General features: G+C 38.6%; 1 protein-coding gene across 3 annotated transcripts in view; it reads left to right on the top strand.

The window, feature by feature from the left end:
• The window catches only part of LOC124152035 (extracellular matrix organizing protein FRAS1-like), a 132,678-nt gene that overhangs the window by 75,156 nt on the left and 43,991 nt on the right, over window positions 1-13,531 (top strand). For all 3 annotated transcript variants that reach the window (XR_007219938.1, XM_048392333.1, XM_048392334.1), the window contains exons 10-17: window positions 41-98; window positions 410-540; window positions 2,644-2,730; window positions 4,463-4,610; window positions 7,316-7,465; window positions 10,409-10,549; window positions 11,550-11,693; window positions 12,080-12,217. Coding sequence is in view for 2 of the 3 variants with exons in the window: in XM_048392333.1 (XP_048248290.1) it covers window positions 41-98; window positions 410-540; window positions 2,644-2,730; window positions 4,463-4,610; window positions 7,316-7,465; window positions 10,409-10,549; window positions 11,550-11,693; window positions 12,080-12,217 (997 nt within the window). In the remaining variant the exon portion in view is untranslated. The remainder of the gene's footprint in view (window positions 1-40; window positions 99-409; window positions 541-2,643; window positions 2,731-4,462; window positions 4,611-7,315; window positions 7,466-10,408; window positions 10,550-11,549; window positions 11,694-12,079; window positions 12,218-13,531) is intronic.

Genomic DNA, 13,531 nt, shown 5'->3' on the forward strand with positions numbered 1-13,531 from the left:
TTGGATGAAATGGGTTTTTAATACCTTTTTAATTTTGCAGAATCAAAGAAAGATCATACGTCCTGGTCAATGTTGTCATGAATGTGTTCCTAAAAAAGGTACTTAGTAGTTTTTCTATCAGTCTGTATTTATGGTTATGGCCATACTGGAAGAAAAATATAAAATCAATAAACATTTGTAACCCCCCGTTATTGCACTCTCATATGTAGTCAAGAATTGTTTTGCAATGACAAAATTAATCAAATTTATTGCTTATACAAATAAATAAATCCATTAATTTGCTGTTTATCTTGACACAGGGTGGACTGTATGCTTCTTGTGAGTGTAGCCACAGACCATTTTATGTTGGAGGGTGGTTCTGGGATTTGTATGCAAGACTAATAAAGTTTCACGTTATTTCATTTTGCAGGCAAATGTTTGACCGAGGTAGAGCATTACCATGGAGATATTTGGAACATCAGTGACTGTGAATACTGTTCCTGTAATGAAGGGAAAGTGCAATGTCGAACTGCAGCGTGTGAACGTCTACAGTGTAAAGAGGTAAGTATTCAGATCCAAAGACATGCTCCAGTTAGTTCAGCCTGTCTGGATCAAGCTATATGCTTTTCCTTATGTATTAGTAGGGGATACATAACAACCACAGATGAACCTTGCTCCTTTGTCAACCTTGAAGAAATTGTTTTGAGATTTAAAACCAATTTGTTTTGTGATTAGTGTATTTAACACTTTGGAGAGGCTATTATTTTTTTAAACACAGAATTTACCTTTATTTACAAAGTAAATGCAATTTGATAGTTCTAAGCTTCAGCTCTTATTATGCAATTCTTTACACTATATTCACCCCCAAAAGAAACACGGATACCATACATGTTGGCTAATATATGAAGAGATACTCATATTCAACAGATATCAGATTGGTTCAGGGCACAAATGAACATACTGGTATGTTGTGTGAACCGATGCTCATGAACACATCACCTGTGACGTCATAGATCCATGACTCGAGAGGCAACATTTGTCTTGTGCATCACATGCAGCATTTTGTGATAAGAATAGGCAGTCTGTGGTACCACTTGACTGATTGTTAGTTTTGTCATGAATTGGCACACATGGGAAACATCTCTGCTTAACGTACATATTTCTCTATATGATTCTATGGTTCGCACTTCTTTTGACTGTGACCATATATATATGGATTCATCACATTAAGAGAGTCAACTTAGTTGACAAAAAATGTGAATTATTGTTGTTTTAAGATAGGATGTTTATAAATCCCCATTCCAATTTGTAAGGATTATGTTGAGAACAAAAGCTTTTCATGAATGTACATGATCTTTAATAGATTTTGCAAAAGATTAACTGTAGCCTACTGGGGGCAACATTACAAGAAACTTTTGAGGTCTCCCAGGAAAGTGGTTCAAACTAACAAAAATCCAAAGGAAATACATTATGACCTTTACATATACAAAATGATTCCATGAATATGACATAGGAGAGCTACAGAGTGCAATGGTTGTACTTTTACAGGGATGTGTTAGGTGCATAGTGCCACATATTATGCAAGAAGCAGCTGGTGTAATGCTCAAGGGATGTATCTGTAGAGAGGAGAGTGTACAAGTATAGCCGAATGATGTAATACATAGTTGCTTTTTCTGTTACTTGTCAAGAATCTTGAAGCTCAGAATGTGATAACGCCTGTACAGAAAGAGGCACTCTCATTTTGCATGTATAACATAGCTGGGGTCAGTAGACATCTACCTCTGTAGGTAATAAAGAATATGACTGTCTAACAAAGAACAAAAATTGTCACGTCTAAGAATCTTGGCTCATGCTATGGCATGTTTGGTTACATGAATTGAGCTGATAAATATAAATATGTACAGATGGATACACCATGTCTGGGATACCTGTATGTTTTTAACATATATATTTCACAATTGGCTAGATTGACCAACAAGCCACACATGTTTTATGTCAAAGCTGTTCTATTATTTGATCTGAGATTTACAAAAGCAAGGTAGGCAAATTATGTCATGGATGTAAAATAAAGTCATATAACTTAAACATGTTCAAAGTGTACAATACTCTTGCAGCATTTCTGGGTCAATGATGTGGAGTCTAACTAACATATTGTTGGAATGTTTGTTTCAAATGTTTACTTAAAGATTAACTTCAAACTTTTGCGTTTATGTGTGAAGCTAATTTATGCAAAGTGTGCATACCGTTTTTTTTACATTTATATCTTCATAAATGCAAAATATATTGAAATCAATTCTTATAAATATATTTGTCAAAAATAAAAACTTTACAGATTGTTTATTAAATCATTAACACACAAGGGGACACAGGTGGCCCAATCGTCTAAGGTGGCACAATTCGCTGTGCAGAGTTTCATCCCTTGGGCATGCCAGAAACCATCGTTAGAAATCCCGGTTCGCCCAGATTATGTTTCAAGTTTTGTCAGAACCATACGCGTGCCGGTGGGTTTCAATAAAGTGGTAAACATCTAAGACCTGAATCACTTCGGGCTTTCCTCCCACACAAGGAATATTGTAAATAATTGAAATATTATTCAAAGTGAAGGACTCACTCACTCACTCACTCACCCACCCACCCACTCATTCATGTCTTCTATCCTTACAGAATGAAGTATTACAGCAGTCCCCTGGGAAGTGCTGCCCAGACTGTGTCACCCATCGACAGTGCCAGTTTGAGGGGGATGTGTATCTGGTAGGAGTTTCAACTATCAATAACTACTCATTTGCATTTGTCAGCGAGGGCCTTATTTTGCTTCTTGCTCAACAACTGATATCCTATTGGTAACATGTATCAGTTTATTAAATTTCAATGCTGATACATGTTTAGTTTCTTTGTATGGTGTTAAACAACAAACAAACAAAGAAAACATGTATCAGCATTGATATTTAATAAGCTACTCCAGTTATTTTGTTTGACACGACAACAAAACATATGCATTAATTTTTTTTAAATAATTAAACCTAATATATTAGAGATGCCAATGTATAGGAATCGGTTTTCTATTCCTGGTATGTATGTATCCAGTTACTGGACTTCTTTCTCCCTTCATCTTTTAAACTCAGGTGAAAGCAGATTCAACCATCATCATTGCCCTGACAGATTAGTGCTGACTGCAAGCATAGCAGCATCTTGGTCATCAAACTGTGTTCTAAAGCTTCTAGGGGCGTAGGGGTAGCCTAGTGGTTAAAGCGTTCGCTCGTCACGCCGAAGGCCCGGGTTCAATTCCAAACATGGGTACAATGTGTGAAGCCCATTTCTGGTGTCCCCCGCCGTGATATTGCTGGAATATTGCTAAAAGCGGCCTAAAACCACACTCACTCACTCACTCTAAAGCTTCTACATAGTTGGATCATTGTGTTATAAAGTTTACTTTGAAATACAAGTATTCCTGTGGTGTAAATTAACATAAGAAGATTGTTGACCAGCATACCATACATATCAGTCTTTGTTGTTCCCTCAACCAGGTAATTACCTGACTTAAAGCTTCAAGGAACTGAGGCGTCTCTTTATTTATTTAACTCTACATTCCATTCTTCGTCCACCCTTATCAAATTTGGTGTCTTCAGGCATGAAATTTGCTAATAAAGTTACAATAAAACTTATGAAGTTTTTGAAGTATTTTCTTCAAACAGTGTTTTCAATATTCCCTTATTTGTATTAAAATCCCAATTTATTTTGCCCCTCCCATTTGATGGCAAACAACAAGAAATGGCCGGGTCACAATTAGGGTGTTATAAGTTAGTTATTTGACTACCAAGTTCTATCTTTCCTGAGTGGCTAATGGAAACCATTTGGATGATGTACCCTCTTCTAACAGCGTACAAACAATTGTCAGCATGAATTGTGCTTTGTCAGCAAATTGTTGAAATATGTCTTAGATTTATCATATACAAACATATGGATGGTCATTTGAATGATTTCTAAAGAGATAAAACCATTGATGAGAAAACCTATTGGAAATGGTTATTGAACTGCATCTGTTTGCAGTTATAATGGCTACATACATACACTCACACTCATTATGACATAAATCATTGCCTCCTGTATATGACAGATTTCAATACCTGTGAAGATCTAGGTTAAAATTGGTCTTCAGCAACGCAAACTGGTCATAAGAGGTGACTAACCGGATCGGGTGGTCAGGCTCAGTGACTTCGTTGATGCATGTCATTGTATCCCATTTGTCTAGATCGATGCTCGTGATGTAAATCACTGGATTGTCTGGTCCAGACACGATTGTTTCCAGACCACCATCATATAGCTGGAATATTGCTGAGTGCGGCATTAAACAACAAACAAACAAACAAGCAGATTTCAATACTTGCAGAATTTAGGAATCTATCATGCCTTGGTATTAACACCAAGCATTCTACAGAGTGGTTGCATGTGGTATTTAGTGTCATTGTGGTCTCATGTCTTCCAGGATGGGGACAGCTGGCACCCAGGACCCTGCACTGTGTGTAACTGTGAGGAAGGGGAGACAGTATGCTACCAACAGAACTGCCCAGCCTGCCCTCCTGGCAACTATATGTCCGTCCCTCCAGGACAGTGCTGTGGAACGTGTGAGCAAGGTAGGTGATCTCCAGGACAGTGCTGTGGAACATGGGGCCAAGGTAGGTCACCTCCAGGACAGTGCTGTTGAACATGGGGCATGGTAGGTGACCTCCAGGACAATGCTGTGTTGTGTGGGCAAGGTAGGTCCCCTCCAGGACAGTGCTGTTGAACATGGGGCATGGTAGGTGACCTCCAGGACAATGCTGTGGTGTGTGGGCAAGGTAGGTCACCTCCAGCACGGTGCTGTGGAACATGGGGGCCTGGTAGGTCACCTCCAGGACAATGCTGTGGTGTGTGTGCAAGGTAGGTCACCTCCAGGACAGTGCCGTGGTGTGTGGGGAAGGTAGGTCACCTCCAGCACGGTGCTGTAGAACATGGGGGCCTGGTAGGTCACCTCTAGGACAATGCTGTGGTGTGTGGTCAAGGTAGGTCACCTACAGGACAGTGCTGTGGAAAATGTTGGCAAGGTAGGTCACCTCCAGAACAGTGCTGTGGTGTGTGGGCAAGGTATTCACATCCAGGACAGTGTTGTGGTGTATGTCAACAAGGTAGGGGATGACAAATTGTCCCAGTAGGTGAAACAGGAACTGTTTGGGACAACATGGTAGGAGATGGGTGATCAGTTCCAGCAGTATGTTGGCTGAGCATACCTTTACTGTTGATCAGGAGGCATACCAGAACCATCTCACGTGGGAATTATGGCAAAAAGTGCCGAATCATGATCATGATGCCAAATATTTACATCTTGCTTTAAATTATTGGATCTTCAACAGTAGAACACAGTGAGAGATATATCACATGATGGGGGGAAATATCTGTACAAAAAATATATTTTATTACAGAATTCAGTGTAATATTTAGCTATCCCATCACAGGACTCGGAAATTTTATGGCCACTACATTGGCGCCCAGGGTGGGGCTGAGCACGTTCATATTTAATTTGACCAAAATACGTCTCAGTACCCTGCTATGCGACCCGAGATGTGTCTTCTGTTGGTGGGGGAGTATGTAGCAGGGCATGGAATCATCCCACAGATGACATCCTTACCTTGTCAGCTTGCTGATGGGGTTAACCTCTTTAGTCATGTGGCCATTCTGACTTCGGATCAGAAGGTCAATTCCCACCACAGGACTTTATGGATGCTACATGTACATAGACAACACTATTCCACATCTATTGAAGCTAATGACATTTTTGCTCACAAAGAAATGGAAACTGTATGCAATACACCTGTTGACTTGAATAGATACGCATGTCTATTGAAGAAGATGTGTAGGATATATTTCCAGTCACACACGGTACACCATTAAATTAGTTCTGTCATTGTGGACTTATCTCAATGATGTTTGAGTGGCCATTAAGCTGCATGTACAGCATGGAGACCTTAAGGAGACCTATTTGTTCACGCTCCTGGCCAGGGTTACTCAGTGTAGTGTTCTTCATGGGTTATTATCTACACAAACAGAGATGCTTTGTTTAATAAACTGCATGTCACGGAATACACACACCTAGATGGAGGGAGGGGGTTGTGTACAACTAGTTTTGCTTGTTATGTTTGCTTTTTAAGTGTTGTGTAGGTTTAGTGTACTTTACATCTTTTACTTATGTCATAATGTTTAGGAGCGGTCGGGTAGCCTAGTGGTTCAAGCGTTCGCTCGTCACGCCGAAGACCCGGGTTCGATTCCCGACATGGGTACAATGTGTGAAGCCCATTTCTGGTGTCCCCCGCCGTGATATTGCTGGAATATTGCTAAAAGCGGCGTAAAACCATATTCACTCACTCACTCATAATGTTTAGATCAAAATTATCTACTTCTTTGTACTACATCTTACATGTGGATTCACTTGTATAAAAGAGTTGTATAGTTTTGCAGACATTTTGATTTTAATGTGGATTGACATACAAGGAAAACAATTTAATTGGCTTTTAATGACAAAGGGTAAACACCATATGGTAACCCCACTTTGACACATTCTTATGAATACTTTTCTTGATAAGTTCTTTTTTGTTCTCTATCCTAAATTTGTAAAATGTGCTATTCGGCTTGGCGAAAAGGGATACCACATGAATTGAATACTCATTTTGATCAATATGAGAACATTCTCGATTTTTTAGATGAAACAAAATATTCTTTTACCCAGGTGAGTTCAGTTACCACAGAAACATGTGATATCATCTATTGGGTCATGATGTCATTGCATTCCAAAGTGACCACATAACATTCCAGAATGACATTATATCTGTACCACAACTGTGAGATACCCATGAAGATCCAGGGTGGAATCGGTCTTCAGCAACCCATGCTTGTCGTAAGAGGCGACTAACGGGATCAGGTGGTCAGGCATGCTGATTTGGTTGATTCATGTCATCGTATCCCAGTTGCGTGGATAGATGCTCATGATGTCAATCACTGGATTGTCTGGTCAATACTCGATACAAACCGCCGTCATATAGCTGGAATATTGCTGAGTGCTGCATTTAACAACAAACAAACACAACTGTAAGAGTTCATGTAAAACGAGAGTGCTACAGATTATTACTGCTAACTGATTTGTTTTCAGATAGGTATGTGATTATTTACTGAGTGTTACTGAGTATTCAATGCCAATGTCAATTTACATTTGAAACCTCAGGCAGTAATGCCGGCAGTTCCAAATAATATTTCCAGGTATCAAATACTCATGAACAACCACAAGTCTAACTGCAAAGTTTCCTTCCAGTGGAATGTGCGTCCGACTGTAGTCATTGTTTGCCTGATGATCCACAACACTGCACACGGTGCAAGGAGTTTGGTAAACTGGCACAAGATGGCCGCTGTGTTGAACAGTGCAAGACTGGATTCTACCCAACAAGGGAGAACACCTGTCAAGGTGAAATTATTGCAGTAAACATATCTGTGTGGCATATATAAGTATTGAGTGTGTACAAACCTAACACTACCTTTTGACACTTGGTTGCTGACGTGACCCAACTTTAGTGACCCAACTTTAGGGACCCAACTTTAAGGAACCAACTTTAAGGACCCAACTTTAGGGACCCAACTTTAGGGACCCAACTTGAGTGACCCAACCTTAGGGACCCAACTTTAGTGACCCAACCTTAGGGACCCAACTTTAGGGACCCAACTTTACAAACCAAAACACTCAAAGGTCTTGTGTCAGTGGAATTTCAGAATCTGTTGCATCTGATTGTTCAAGTTATAGAACCTTTTGCAATAGCCTGCTACTGTCTTTTTCTTAGAGAAGTTATTTTGAGAGAAAATAGATTGGTATTATAGATATGCCTATTTATTAAGATGCATTCCCCACATAGGTACAGTGTGTGAAGACCATTTGTGTTGTCCCCTACCTTGATATTCCAGGAATATTGCTAAAAGCATTATAAAATCCATACTCACTCACTTTGAAGATGCGCTTAAAAGTTTTATACTCAATAAGTAATATTTTCCCTTTTCTACCGACTTGCTCTTGACACATACAAGGTACATTACATATGTCAAAAATGATCAAAGACAAAACTTAAGATATATTGATTGATCTAGCGTGCTCAGTATTCACCAGATGAAGGGGCATGAAATTACACTGAAATGTTGTTTCAAACAATAAAGAAGTTGTTATCCATAAACATTTCATCTCTTCATGCTTTTCTAACTTCTAAGTGCCTATCATACACTGGATTTATCATGCTGTCAATTTATTTTTTAATCACACTAATTTGCTCCCATTAAACAGATTATACGGAAGCATTATATACATTATATTCTAATTACATGAATCATCATTTACTTCAAAACGATATACACAGTACAAACACATTAATGCCCATAAGCAACTGAACATTTTTGTCTACTTTAGCAACTTTTCAGTTTTGATCCTTTGATGTCTTCTCCTTTCATTGTATGTGTTTGGAGTAATGTGAGATAATTAGAAACAGATGAGTTATTTTTCAGAATAAACCATTCCAGTTCTTGTTTTATTAATTTTCTATGCCAGTTACTTAAGATGCCTGATTAACTAAAGGCCTGTTACAATGAAGGAGCCAAATAATTAAAATTGACAACAACATAGTTCAGGATATTGTTTTGATATTATATTTCGATTCTACCAGTACCTTTTATCTCCTTTTGAAAATGTCTTGCATGAAAGTGAAAAAGCTAACTACCTGCCTGTTAGGGTTTGAAATATGCATATTCTCATTAGAATATAGCATATATACATTTTATTTTATTTAAGGAAATTTCAGGTACAGTCATATGTGCAACAGGAAACAAAATGGCATAACCCTTAGATAAACACTTTTGAAGAGAGAAATGTAAAGATGTTTTTGAACAAGATTTTTAAGACACTGTGTATGCTAGTTATTACATACATATCATGTATATATGATTAAAACCTTGCCACACTTTCTGCTGCCACAGTGTTGAAAGAATGTTCATTAAAGAAACTAATTACGACATGTGTTTTACACACACTGTACATGTATCCTTCTACCCTCTTCATCATCAGACACCCACTTGGTGTATATAACAGTTATTATGACAGAATGGACACCTGGAGTGTATAAATATGATAACAACTCAGAGAGGTTGACTTTTAGTGTATGTGATGAAATTATAATTGCACTGCACCTGAAGCAACAAACAGAGAGTTTGCTTCAGTCATTAAAATTAATGAGAAACTGCACATTAGGTACATTTTATGAGCAGTATCCTAAACTTGGTTTGAGCAAAAGCAAAATAAGATAGTTTGGGGAAATGTGTTTTTTCGAAGTTAAAGGAAGTAGGGCACTGTGGGTAAAAAACAAGAACTGTGAAGCTGTGGCGAACTTTATATTGAATGCGTATACTAGTAAGTGTAGATAAGAAAAGGCAGGACAATGCATATAAATTTATATTGATGGTTTAGAAATGGAATTACCTGTAGTGATAAGTTATTTTTGAGATACATTAAAATTACAAGCTCCATATTATTGGTACATGTGAAAATGTCAACCAGTGCAGGCCACATTAAATTCATAGAACATCCATAATAGACTGTTACATTTGAGTGGCCATAGAAAACTTCTATTCTTGGTGTCCCTTGCTCTGATTTGACAGAAACATACAAAAGGTGTCTTAAAATCTTCATATTCACCTAGCATCACTTGTATGAGCACTGTTACTGCTAATGGAATGGTATGGCACATATAGCCTACATCCCATAGGGGCGGTCGGGTAGCCTAGTGGTTAAAGCGTTCGCTCGTCACGCCGAAGACCCGGGTTCGATTCCCGACATGGGTACAATGTGTGAAGCCCATTTCTGGTGTCCCCCGCCGTGATATTGCTGGAATATTGCTAAAAGCGGCCTAAAACCAAACTCACTCACTCACTCACTACATCCCATAGGTATAGCCTATGAAAACATGATCATGTACGCTGTTCATTAGTCAGTCTTGCGTCAAATTGGTAAAAGTATCAGTACCAAAACGTTGCTATTCTAAGAAATGTCAAGCAAACAATTCAGGATCATGACTGCTTATTTTTAGCAAGTCCTGATCTCAATTTAGAGAGTCACGCTCAGCCACTTTCTGCCACGTCTACAACATACGGATAACATTATATAACATCATGAAAATTCTGTTTCCTGAATCATTTAATGATAGCAAAATAATAATTTTGTTTCTGCAGCTTGGAAGTTCTGTAGCAACTAGTAGTGACTGACTCAATATTTTGCAGCATATGTGACTCATCATAAAGAATATTAGGAGTATTTTGGATGCAAATCATGTCACATATGCAGGAACTGCGGTGTAACTTATATATCCTCTATTGACAGCATGCCACGCCAGCTGTGAGTCGTGTATTGCTCGGACAGAGTTCCACTGTGCCACATGCCCCCCTGGCCTGCTGTGGAGGGACGGTCAGTGTGTGGACCAGTGCACATCGGGATACTACCTCCATAATGGACAGTGCCTTGGTAGGTCTAGACTAACATTTAGTCTATGAAATCATATATTACACAATACCCTTCTTGACTCTAAAATTATACAAATAATATTCCCGATGCTGATCTCATAATATAGAACTAGATAGAGCTGGCTTGACTTACTTTTGAATGCATATCTAGATTGTTTTTTTTTCCATAAAATAAATATATTCCACAGTCATGGTGCAGGACTATGGCAGATCATACTCCAGTGTATGCTTAGACTACATGTAGCGTCTGACTTAAAGATATGTATAAGGTTTAATAAAAATAATTCTATAAAGGAATCTTTGATTATTAGGGAACCCTCAAGACTCTTAATACCTAATGTTGAAAAGGGGATGAGAATGGGCTGCTGAAGTTGAGAAGGAAAACGGATGTACTAAGTGTTCATGAAACCTCAAACTTTTTGTTTGTTTGTCGTTTACTGCCGCACTCAGCAATATTCCAGCTATATGACGGCAGTCTGTAAATAATCGAGTCTGGACCAGACAATCCAGTGATTGACATCATGAGCATCGATCCACGCAATTGGGATATGATGACATGCATAAACCAAGTCAGCGAGTCTGACCACCCGATCCCGTTAGTCGCCTCTTACGACAATCATAGTTACCTTTAACGTCTAACTACAGAAGTAAATACCTATACACACCTGCTTGCCATGTCCTTAGTGATACCTTAAGTGTGACTTTTAGTAAACCTTATGGTATTCAATAATGGGGATAAATTATGACCTGTTGCTGGCCTGCCCCTTTTAGAGACCTGACTCTTATTTCATGACCTAACCTCTAGACCCAGCCCTTAATGTCTGCCCCTAATTTAGGAAATGTGGTACTTTCTATTACATAAGAAAATTGTTTTGCACGTTTTCTTAAGGTAATCAATTTAGGATTCAGTGTGTTAAGTAGAATATTTAATTCATTTTTATATTTAATTGTGCTAACCATAATTGGAATAGAAACAATACGACTTTGTCATGATATTTCAGGGTGCCACCAAACCTGTGATACGTGTGTCGGATCGGGCCGAAGCCAGTGTGTTTCTTGTTCATACACGGGACACGTGCTGTTACGAGGCCGATGTGTCGACAACTGCGGTTCAAGATACTACCTCAAGGATAAGGAATGTATAGGTAGCCATGTTTTGCCAACTTTCACCACCATAAATGGATAACTTGTAAGATACATGTTATCAGCTAAAACTATTGTAGACTTGTCTTTGTAGTCTGAGGTATATTTTCATAATTATTAAATATGCCTGCCTAATCTATAGGGAAAGTCCTATTCTGAACCAATTACTGTTGGCAATTGTTGTTTCATACATGTACCCTGCCCCATGAGATCGTTTTGTGAAATAAAACTCTATTCTATTCCATGGCTGAACAATACTCTTACTTCTCATGCATGTAGACCCAAAATCAGCTTTCATATCTGCTTCAAGACACATTTCTTACTCTGGGTAACACACTATGCATACTGTTAATCAATAGTGAATCCCTTTGATGGCTCATGATTTCAGCGTGTCCACCATACTGTAGAACTTGTCTGCCAGACAGCCCCAACTGTGCCACATGTCACAGTGGCTACACGCTACAGAATGGCCAGTGTTTTGATTCCTGCTCACGAGGGTACTACCAACATCAGGGCACCTGCACAGGTAACATTATTGTAGAGCATGTTCAAGGTTCATGTTGTAAAGTCTCACTATGGCATGGTCAGATCTTATTTGGTGAACATCTGGTACGCTGTAGGACTTCTTGAATACTGTACATCAAGAAATTAAAGTGACCATGAAATTATTGCGTAAAATCGGAACACTACTAGCATTAATTTTATTACTCGTTTTAGGCTAGAGGTTTGCAATCTCATTATATTTGGTATTTAGTTTGAAGATTTACAGTACATAATCTTCAATGCTCCAGATAAGCTGCCTATTTGTGTAAAATGTGCAAAATATATCCCCATTACCAAATTTAATTTTTTTGCGTACAAAAAGACATGAAAACTTTAGAAAACCAATTGTGTAACAACACTGCTTAATTAACCAATGTATCCTGATCACCTTGCTTATGAGTATTTCTTTGCAGACCTATATTTACATCGTACATACATGAACTCTACTGCAGTGTATATGCATAAAAAGGTGCTATGTCTCGCTTGTTGTTGATTAGACATGTATATCAGTGTTGAGTTTAAGCACCACACGAACAGATGGAAATTAGTCACCTGAAACAGCATATAACCAATTATTGTATAAAAAGACCAATTCGGTGGTGTCAAAAAACCCATTACACTTAGGAAGTAAAAATATAGTGAATCCCCAAAGTAAACTATCAATACCCAATGTGAATGATATAACTTGTGAGTAAATACTCGCATAACTCGTCATATCTAGAATGATTAACATTTCCGTTTGAATCGCAATGTGTCCAGTCACGAAATGTAGGTGATGGGGACAATTAACATGAGGACATGATAGGAGCATGAAGTATAGAGGGAGTACTGCACACATGTGTTAGTGATTTCATGCAGATTACCCAGTGAGTACTGAACATGGTATCAGGCTCTCCGTCCCAACTACACTGGGTGCACAAAGTAATAGCTGGTGTCTGGTTTCTCCTCCTAAGTAGAAGGTATTAGGTTTCATGTATTACACCACCAAATTACTTCGTCTTGCGCTCCAGCCATTGATAAAGTCAGCTGCATGAATACTTGACTAGACTGTCACGATGTCACCTGTTGGAAGGACAGAATTGTTCACTGTTGACTATGTTTGAAGGAGGCCAAGCATGAATAAATAAGTCCCGACAATAGATTAGGCCTGTTCAAATTTCCGTTGCAGTCAGATTGATTTGGAGTCATTGACTGCACCATGCACGTCTTCATTGTGCTGGTGTGTATTTTACTGCTACTTGCATATAACATCATTGACTGGCCATGTGAATGAGGCTGTATTTGGGAGCTGGGGATC

This window comes from Haliotis rufescens, unplaced genomic scaffold (genome assembly GCF_023055435.1).
Source record: "Haliotis rufescens isolate VD_foot unplaced genomic scaffold, xgHalRufe1.0.p SCAF_11, whole genome shotgun sequence".
In the NCBI taxonomy this organism is placed as follows: Eukaryota; Metazoa; Mollusca; class Gastropoda; order Lepetellida; family Haliotidae; genus Haliotis; species Haliotis rufescens.